Here is a 10,006-nt window from a genome sequence, read left to right as displayed (position 1 = left end):
AGGGGTCAATCTCGTCAGTATTGTAACTCCATACTCCCCTTCTTTGTTCAAATTGGGCTGAACTAGGCGCACTAGAAGTCCCAGTTTCTTCAAAAGGCCTTTCTTTTGACAACTCAGATTGATTGTGATCCAAAGAACTATTACTTCTAGACTGAGGGCCTGCAGAAAAACTCACCATTAAAAACAGATGGCAGGAGGGAGAGAGAAAGAGAGGCATGGGACACTAAACTTACCAACAGATAGTGGCAGTCTAATATCTTCAGTATTTTCAACATGTTCCAGCTTTCGGGGTGCACAAGATGGATCTTGGTTCTTAAAGAATCTCAATATTGAAGATGTTCCCTGCACAAAGTGTCAACCAAAAGTTAATAGAAAACTTCTGCAAGCCAATAACAAGCACTTGAGTTATGAAGCATGAAAGAACTGCTATTGTTGCAGTGTTTTCACTGTTGAATTTTCTAGTTCCTACAAGACCCTGAAGTAATTACCTGATGTGTGCTTTGGCCTAATACCAAAATAGACCCAGTTGGCCTTGAAGTCAAGATTGTGAGAGATTATTTGGCCTAACACTTGATCTTAAAGTTCTAAAAATTTTCCCATGACTTGCTGTTCTTATCTAAAATTCATCATTAAGGCGAAACAATGAAGGAAAAAGAGATAGGAGTATAAGCATGCTCACATTAGCACGTTCCAAGTTTTGCCAGTGATATGGAGAACAAAGGTAGACCCTTTCGAGGTACAATACTTTTTTTTCATTGCCCGATATTCACAACATGAATGATGCAAAATCAAATTCAGATGACGTTCTCTTGGTGTATAACATTTTTAGCATCTAGTATTTCCTTTTGACAGCATTGCAAATACCACACACAAAAAACTTATTAAAGATATGATGGAAAGGGGTATGTGAACCTTGACTTTCACTGTTTTCCTTTTCTGCTCCTGTCTATTGAAACCAGGCATTGCAGCTTTAAGGCAAGGTTCTTCACGAGAATCATTTTTTATTAGTTGACCTTGATTCTCTCCTAAGCAGAGTTCAGTCCCTACATAGAAATCTTTGTTATAGCATGGAAGGAAAATAGAGCAGCACATGGGATTACCAAGATTGATGTACAGTGCAGTGATAACACCTGAGATTGACGATAGTAAACTTCCTTGGGTGAAATCATCCTGTGCCTGATTTTTTGGATTTTTTGGAGAGCAACATGGATTCTGCACATGAAAGAAATAATAAGATTAACATATTCCCCAGCAGAGGAATTTACATATGACTCATGAGATCATATGAGTGAAATCAGCATAGCATATTCATTCATACAGAAGAGTCAGCATACCAAAAGGGTTTACTATATGCCAGTGAAGCAATTTGATGGAAAAGTAACTAAATTGAGCATAAGTGAGAATATGGGCAAAAAGAAAGTACTGTAGAATGAAAACTAATACATGCAGAGAAAGATCACAAGAGAAGAGCCTCCTTAGTTTCAACAAGGAAAGAAAGGTGCCAGACCTTGGTGAATTGCTGATTCCCTTACTAGGGAGCCAACTTATACAAAATATGTATTTTTTACATCCATAACATACAGAAATACAGATTTGAAGACTGCTCCACCATAGTAATTAAATAACAGAAACCACATCTAAAAATACTAATTACCGTAAGTGCATAAAATATTATGGTTGCTTAACATTCATAATATAAAAATTCATTGAGTTTAGTCTAGGCATCTCATAAATGATGACTCCAAAATAACTAAACTACCTGCTCATTCAGCAAATCCTTTTTGTCTTCCAGTTGATGCAAACTAGGCACAGCATACTTGATCCTAGTTTCTTTATAAGGGAACTCGATTTGTGGCGTAGTTACATTCACCTCCGAGTAGTTCTCATTACCTAAATGCACAGTTCATTGATGAGAAAACGATAAGCAACACTAGAATAAAATACAAAAGAAACTGCAGATCAGAAACACCTGAAGGTGGCAGGGGAGAAGATTCTTCTATGAGATTATCCTGTGATTGCTTTCTGGAAGAGGATGGCTGTTGACCATGAAAGTATTTTGTGATTGAAGCTGTTCCCTGCCAGATTGCACATTTGCAAGATATTAACAAACATGTTTTCTTACTTCTGCCTATATTTAGATGTCCAAACTAGAGAGAGAGAGACCTAGAAATCAATGCGGATTGCTGGTAAAAACAATTCACGGTTTACTGGCCAGAATATAATAGCAATCAAGTTTTTGTTTACCTACTGATGGTAAGGGAACAATTTTACTTGCTGAAACAAAGAGGGATGTTATTCCCCATTGGTTATTTTGACTTCCTTGGATTTTAGCTGTGAACAAACCCAAGTATTCACGTAACGCAGCTTGAAAGAACTAAGAGCATCCTCTTGTATCTTGGCAGCCCCATACCCTAGAAGACAAGACTTAGAAGGGAACTTCTTCTGTGAATCTGAATCACTGGCCTGGTGGATAACTCATGATTAGGACAAAATAAAAATGAAAAGAAATGATAAACATCTACAAACATCTAAATTCCTGAGTAAAAGAATCGTGAATAAAGGAATGGCGGGAAAAAAAGAGGTTCAAAATAGAAAACTGATAGGCACCTTGTATGCAGTGCATGCAGCACTAGCGTATGAGCAATCCTTTTGTTTTCGTCCAATTCCAAGTGAAGAAGTTTATTTAGGTCTTCACATAGTTCATCAAGTCAGTGCTGAACCTGCACAATGAGACAGACACCAGGAAAGAGGACCAGTGAAGATGATATCTTCTACAATCAACATATGTTCAATGCACAACACTAATGAGGTGTGTCTCCGCCGCATCCCCCTTTCAGGCAAAGAGAATTAAAGGTTTTCTGAATGTTTTATGCTCAACTGTTCTTTACTTACCATAGCTTATCAAAGTTTCATAAACTAATAGGATTCAGAATCTTACAGTACATGAGTTCTCTTTTCTTTTCTTTTTTTCCAAGAAGCAGATACTCTTTCACTTTTGTAAAGGAATGGCAAGCGTTCAGTTCAATTGAACAACATACGCTCTATTTGGTAAGGGGTGAGAGTGGCTTTCAGAGGCTGAACATTGTAAGGCATGCTAATAATTTCCTTTTATAATTCTTTTCAAATCTTTAAAGTTTCTTAATAGCTTAGCTGCTAGAACAAAATAAATGTTTAGCCATGAACTCATTTCTGGTGTGCATTTTTGTCATGTGAAAATTAGAGAACTAACATCTGTAAGTATACTGTAAACTGTAACTCCCTACAACAAGAATTGCACAGAATGCATACAATTTATGGAGATGAATATATTGACTTACAAGTTTCAATGATTAGAATTTGATATAAAGAGATTAGATCCCTTAATGGCCTAGACCAATTACTGCAAAAAGTATAGTGTTGGGGAGAATTACTTAAAGAAGAAATCGTCTTCAAAGCCTGAGGTCCAGGAAATGTCTTCCCAGGACCATAGCTCTTCGGAAGAAGGCGCCCCTCAACTTCTTCCCCACTTATCCCCCTTGCAATATTCCATAACCAGGTAGTGCAATCCATGAATAATGATCAGAAATGAGATCCAAACAAGCAGTTGAATCACTTGACCCAACAAACTATAAAAATATTAGTAACCATAAATGTTGGAGATGCTTCTTCAGATCTTATTCAGCGTTAAGAATGAAAACGTCAACTTGTACAATTAAAAACATGGTAGAATGTAGAAAAATGCAGGTGAAAACAAATTCTTTTCAAATAATTAGAAAGAAAGACATTTCAGAATCAAATATAGGTAATTACCCAGTATTGATTCCATAGTGTTCTTGTAGCTTTTCCTCTGAAAACTGCAATAAATCTCCAACAGTGTTAACACCCAGATCACTTTGTAAACTACTCCCCAGCTCTCCTCCAAGCTGTTTCCTGAACACAAATATTGCTATTTAACTATGCATCCTTCTTTTGCATATTGTAATGGCATTATTGCATATCATTTTCATACTAGTCTTTTATTCTGGGTCGAACACAACAAACTTACATTTTCCTAATCGGCAAGGACTCTAGCAATCCTTTCACAGATGACAATGGCACAACAGTTTGTTGTGCGGGTTTATTCATACCACTTGCAAGTTTGGCCAGCATCTGATAACAAAAGCACACATGAGTTGAGAGTACAAAAAACCAACTTCTTTAAAAAAGCAAGTGTTTTTGACACAAAACAGTCACAGTGAGGAAAAGAAAAAGGAATATTTGAAACTAAGGACAATTTCAATTTTAGACCTTATTATGAGCAATGCCAGCTGAACAAGTAAATTCTGTCTCCTTCAACACTAGCAATCCAAGTTCTGCAACAATGAGAGCCCCACAAGCTAGCAGCTTATCACGGCGATCAGCATTGCTTTTGCAGAGCAATCTCCTCACATTTTCTTTGGCTTCACTTCTGTCCTGAATCAAAACCAATTTCAGTGTAACAATTATTTCTGATGCAAACTGAATAAGTTTAAAAGTAATGGAACCAAAGTTGCCATTTCTAGATACTTATTTGCATACAAAATGGATGGTGATGCAGGATTAATAACAAAAATAAAATTGCAATTTCTCTCTCGTGAAGGCCTACCGGAAACCGTTCCTAAATATCTCTTTTCTTGCAGGGATCAGTTAATAGTTCTACCTCTGATTAGATTTCAAAAACTGAATAATTATAAACACACACCCCACCCAGAGGAATGAATAATGGTACCTAGATGCTAAATATTCTGTTGTTGTGTTCTGCAAATTGATGGATCTTAAAAACAAAAGGGAAAATGAAAGAAAGGGAATCATTGCGTGAACTTTTGATAGATTCTGCTTCTCTATTCCATATATGCACACAATCAAAGAAATCAACTAAACCACCTATTTGTCATATTATGCTATAAAGGACCCATTTTTGTATAATTAAATAATATATCTCTGTCAACCCTTCAGACATTTAAGTTCGAATTGATATTGCAAATGTAGGTTTGCAGTAAAAATACATAAAACAATGTATTGACATGTCCAAAGGCATTGAACCCAACCTCGTTATCAAGCCCCAAAACATGTGACTTGAGAGCTTCCTCCTCAATCGCTTCCAACCTTTCTGGAGGAGCTTCAGCTAACATGGTCTCTGCTGCATCAGTAAGGTCAAGATACACTTCGTCAATTGAAGCCCTTTCGCATCGACCCTTCCTTGATAGAATAGAAACCACCTACAGATTTAAGGAAGTTCACCATGAGTTCAATTCTCTATGCAGATTACTAAAAAGAATTCAAGAAATTGATGTCTCTCGAACACTAGAGACCTCTGAACCTGCACTCCAGTATGAGTTCAGGTCAGCTTTACCCCGTGCTACTGGGACTTGGACCAGCTGAATTTGTGGGCAGACTTGCTTTGATTCAGCACCTCGCATAGAACTGCAAAACATGCCATCATTGTTGTCTCAGACAAAACCAAAACACGGTTGTCTACAAATAAAAAAATGACTTGAACATATGTACTGTTTCACACCGCATCTCTGGGCCTCATAGCTGACAGCAATCAAACGCCCACCTTGCCATGAGTTATACTGTACCACAGCCATAGGTAAGCCCCTTAACTCCGGATTTTTCCTTTGCTCCACTGCAAAGTAAAGCACACTTTTAGTTTGCATAATACATTTTTAATATCACAAACATGTGGCAATCAGAGAAGAAAACTTCTACCACCAACATTGTCGGTCATTACATTGCAAACCCATGAACCATCTATCAACATTAGCCGATAAAAGTAACAATTATCCAGGCATTGTCCCAATGCAATCAGAGCAGTGTGTTGAGAATGAAATTAGTGTGCCAAAAGTTCAACATTTAGAATTTTGTTTGCTTAGATTAGTTGTCGTCTCTTGGATTTCCACTCTCCAGTCAAATCAAGAAGGTAAATTTCCTTACTAAAAGAAGAGACAATGACGAATTACAAGAGGCCATAGCAATCTACATTCACAGATTATGAGGACAATGAACACAACTCCAAAAACACTAAAAAATCCCATGGTTTTCAATCTTCTCAAGCAAAGCTACGAAATTTATAAATGGCCATCAAAAAGATTTGTTCTTTAACCAGAAAATCGAGATGGGTATCTCTTAAATTGGAATTTCATCCCTGCCATTTTACTGAATTGTAAACCCTAATAGGGAGAAAAGCAGAGGGGGCATGGAGAAAATAGAGAAATTGGGAGAGGGGAATTAAGGAACCTTGAACGTAGAAGCAGCCCATGTCTACATGAGCAATGACTCTGGAATCCGATGTTTCAGGTCTTGTGGCATTTCTTCTTCTTCTTCTTTCTTTTCCCTCCAAATCAAATTTTTTTTTTTTCAGAAGAAATATCAAGTTTATATCCCTGCGGCGGCGTAAATTAGTAGAGACATACAGGGTTTTTCTAACATACACGCTGGTTCCATGTTTGCCGGAGTGCTCGGAAAAAAGCGCGCCAACCAAGGTTTAAGTTTTGAGCCAAAACTCCTATTGGTTCGAATCGATTCTAGGTATTACAAACTTCAAAACCAAAGTTTTTGGTTTCAAAATTTTCAGTTTTTAATCATATCCAACCAAAATTTTCAGTTTTTAATCATATCCATCAAATTCAGTTTTTTCGGTTTTCAGTATTACCAACTTTAGAATAATTAATTTTTTGTAATATAAATTAGAATAAGCAATACTAGGTTTTTCAATTTTATAGTCATAAACTTTATATTCATCTACTTATTATAACTTTCTTTTGTACATATGACATCAAGTTTTTGCCATATTTGATAAAACTAGGTGATTTAACCATTTTTGATCAGGTTACTTAAGATACATGTACTATTGATGTAGTATATGTAGTTATATTCATACTATTATGACAATTTTTATGTTTATTTCTTAATATACATGTATGTGTACTTAAAACTATAGTATATAAAGCTAATATTTAGATAATCGGTAAATTCGGTATTTACCAAAACCAAACCAACTTTTTCGGTAATTTTCGATTTCGGTTTTATCGGTCTCGGTTACCAAAAAATTGGTTTACCAAACCTAAAATATCGGTTGGTATTCGGTCGGTTTGGTAATTACCAAACCAAGTGTCAACCCTAGCCAAAACCTTTACTAGATGGGTTAGCATTTAACTTTTTTCTTTATGATAATGTGATCTTATTCAACAAGAGAACTGGGTTTTAAAACTGGATCGATCTGACTTTAACGTAGGATGTTCATATACAAGATAGGTCGATCTACCTTAATCGGTAGTATTTTGCGGTTGGTAAAAGAATTAGAAGGGTGTTCCAAATGTCTTGGCCACCAAGTTGATATGGTGGGATATCCAATATGGGTACATTTTATTTTAGTTTATATCATTTCCCTCTCTATCTCTACTCTCTCGATAAAAATGGTTTGTGTGTAAATGTGTGACTAGCTGTTGTAACTACAAGTATAATTGTATATGTGAACTTTTGTGGGGACTTTTTTCAAGTAATAGATGAGAAACTTTGCATCCATATTTTCTTGTCACCTGTGTTAAAATGATGAAGTTCCGATACAAGGGCATCTCAAGCGAAGGTGAGACAACTGAAATTTTTACAAATTTTCGCCATTGCTCACTTTCTTCTTATTTTTTGTAACAGATGGTAAGAAGGGTGCCCACAGCGATAGACCATGCCCTACAAAGAAGGGAAAGAAACATGCTACTGATAAATCGAAGGCAACAACTCCAGAGTATGCTGGCGGTAATTTCTTCTTTGTGTCGTGCAACAAGTAAATTGGTTCTGATGGTGGTCTTCAGTCTCACAAAGAGGACAATGATCAATAGTGCTAAAATGTAGAATGGAGATGTTGCTAAAGCACGGGCTTGTTTTTGATATACAACATACCTACATTATTGGTATGGAGAGCAGTATAGGGGAGATTATTTTAAAAGGGTTTTAGCAATAGTGGATTCTCCTTGACAGTAGGTATTGCAGGATTTTTTTTTTTTTTTGAAATAAGAGTTGGTGCAGGCCGTGCGGCTGCCCTTAGGCCTTTATTAATGACATAGATGAATACAAAGGGGGGGGGGGGGGGGGGGGGGGGATGTAATGACTAAACCTCATATTACAATACACCTCAAGAATACCTCCCGAATAATAACAAGAGGCTGCACAACTACATTGTATTCGAACATGCACCCAATAGCAAAGAGTGTCGTATGGACTACTCCATTTGCTTTACAATAAGTGTGACATATTGGAAAGTTATAGCAATGCCACAGAGCCAATAAAATAGCTTTCCCAATATGTTGACGATTGGAAAGAAATCCGCTGACACGACGTTTCATTCTGCCATTAGGAGGTTGCACCCAATTTATGATATGTCGCCTCGCTAGGGCAGACAAGGCATACTGAGTATGTAGCCTGGTACACAGTCCACATGATCTTACCAAGAGTTTGCAGGGATTTATTGTATATAAAATACACCTAAACTTGAAACAAAATATCAAAACAAAATAATACATACTATAAGCCCACCAGCAGAGGCCCAAGAATTGAAGACATTTCCATGACCCATGACCCATTCAGAATGGAGGCACTGCAACCAACGATCCACGACGCCATCGAATCTCTGCCGGAACCAGTGGCGGCACCACGCCACACTTGATCCTCACCGCTAACTCACACAGAAGTCTAATCGTCGTCGAAGCACTCATACACGTACGGCAGCATGCTCAACAACCATTTCCGGATCGTTATAATCTTCAAAGTCAGAGTGCAGCCAGATCAGGATAATAGCTTTGAACGAGCAATTCGCACTCCCCAGCTGTCCAAGACTGCGGCCAAAGGAGGGTTTGTTGGCCCAAGTCGGCGGCAGTTGCAGACTGTTCGTTGATCACGGCAGTTGTAGACTGATAATTCCAAATAGTTTTCTCGTCTCGACCTGTACTCCCCTTCTAACCTTTACCAGCGGACTGAAAATTACTACCTACCCGTCCGACGACGACGTCCCAAAGATGTGCTGCCGGATGGACCATGGGAACATAAACGGTTCTTTCTTCTTAAAAATGAAACTTTCTCTCCGAATAGTGCGGAGCAAACTATGTTTTGCAAACTTTTTTGCCAAATGGTTTATATATAAATGATTTTCAAGTAGGCGTTATGTTCAATAGAATCCCTATTTCTTTCTGTCTACTTTCAATTGGTATCTTTAAATCCTTCCTACTCTTGTCTCTTGATGGTTTCCAATATATATATATATATATATATATATATATATATATATATATATATATATATACCATATCCTATCTAAAGCGGAGCTTCCTTTGAAACTAACGTGTGAAGTTCGAGTTTTGGGTCACTTTTCGGTCGCATATCCACATCTTGACCGTTCAATTTTTAGGTACTAGTGTATAGATCATCTCTGCAAATTTTCAGTCAAAATGATGATCGTTAAGGCATTGATAACTGCCTTAAAGCTAGTACGGTTCAGGTTGACATATGCAGTCCGTCCATTGGTTTAAGTGAGTTACATACCTTAACGATCATCAATTTGGCTGAAAATTTGCAGAGATGATCTATACACTAGTACCTAAAAACTGAACGGTCGAGATGTGGATATGTGACCAAAAAGTGACCTAAAACTCGAACTTCACACGTTAATTTCAAAGCAGAGCTCCTCTCTGGATAGAATCTGTATATATATGGGAGGAGTAAGAGTGGACATCCTTACTTTAAGAATTTGAGGATTTTAACAATTTATACTAGCATATAACATAATTCAATATTTTCAACCGTTGATCCTTTATATTCCTATGAAAGAATTGTGTCTACAAAAAATCAACAAAATCCATATTTGGTCACTCAAAATTGTGTAAACAAATGTAGTTCGTACTCCCATGATGACTCAAATCCAGGACCTAGATCCTAGGTAGTGGGCGCTCTAACCACTGAGCTAATCAAATGGTTGAACATTTTCCGATTTGGCTAATTTTTTGTAGGATTCATATGT

The 10,006-nt window shown here is 37.2% G+C and overlaps 1 protein-coding gene across 2 annotated transcripts; it reads right to left on the bottom strand.

Annotated features, from left to right (window-relative positions):
* Window positions 1-249: 249 nt before the first annotated feature.
* On the bottom strand, window positions 250-6,327 carry LOC112165263 (DNA polymerase eta). Of its 2 annotated transcripts, XM_040506331.1 has the most exons (15): window positions 6,238-6,327; window positions 5,506-5,626; window positions 5,310-5,421; window positions 5,046-5,216; window positions 4,267-4,431; window positions 4,025-4,128; window positions 3,790-3,909; window positions 3,318-3,538; window positions 2,608-2,720; window positions 2,245-2,463; window positions 1,970-2,075; window positions 1,760-1,890; window positions 1,131-1,212; window positions 489-1,043; window positions 250-342 (listed from the first exon to the last, which is right to left on the bottom strand). In XM_040506331.1, the coding sequence occupies exons 1-9, from the start codon at window positions 6,257-6,259 to the stop codon at window positions 2,704-2,706; spliced, it is 1,053 nt and encodes a 350-aa protein (XP_040362265.1). In that variant the 5' UTR covers window positions 6,260-6,327; the 3' UTR covers window positions 250-342; window positions 489-1,043; window positions 1,131-1,212; window positions 1,760-1,890; window positions 1,970-2,075; window positions 2,245-2,463; window positions 2,608-2,703. The 2 variants fall into 2 exon arrangements, with proteins under 2 accessions (XP_040362265.1, XP_040362264.1); XM_040506330.1 differs by lacking the exons at window positions 250-342; window positions 489-1,043; window positions 1,131-1,212; ... (2 more) ...; window positions 2,245-2,463; window positions 6,238-6,327 and adding an exon at window positions 5,710-6,034 and having other exon boundaries at window positions 3,411-3,605.
* Between the last annotated feature and the right edge of the window lie 3,679 nt (window positions 6,328-10,006).

Source organism: Rosa chinensis, chromosome 5, assembly GCF_002994745.2.
Source record: "Rosa chinensis cultivar Old Blush chromosome 5, RchiOBHm-V2, whole genome shotgun sequence".
Lineage (NCBI taxonomy): Eukaryota > Viridiplantae > Streptophyta > Magnoliopsida > Rosales > Rosaceae > Rosa > Rosa chinensis.
Note: the sequence above shows the minus strand (reverse complement) of the source record. Positions and strands in the feature narration are given on the sequence as shown.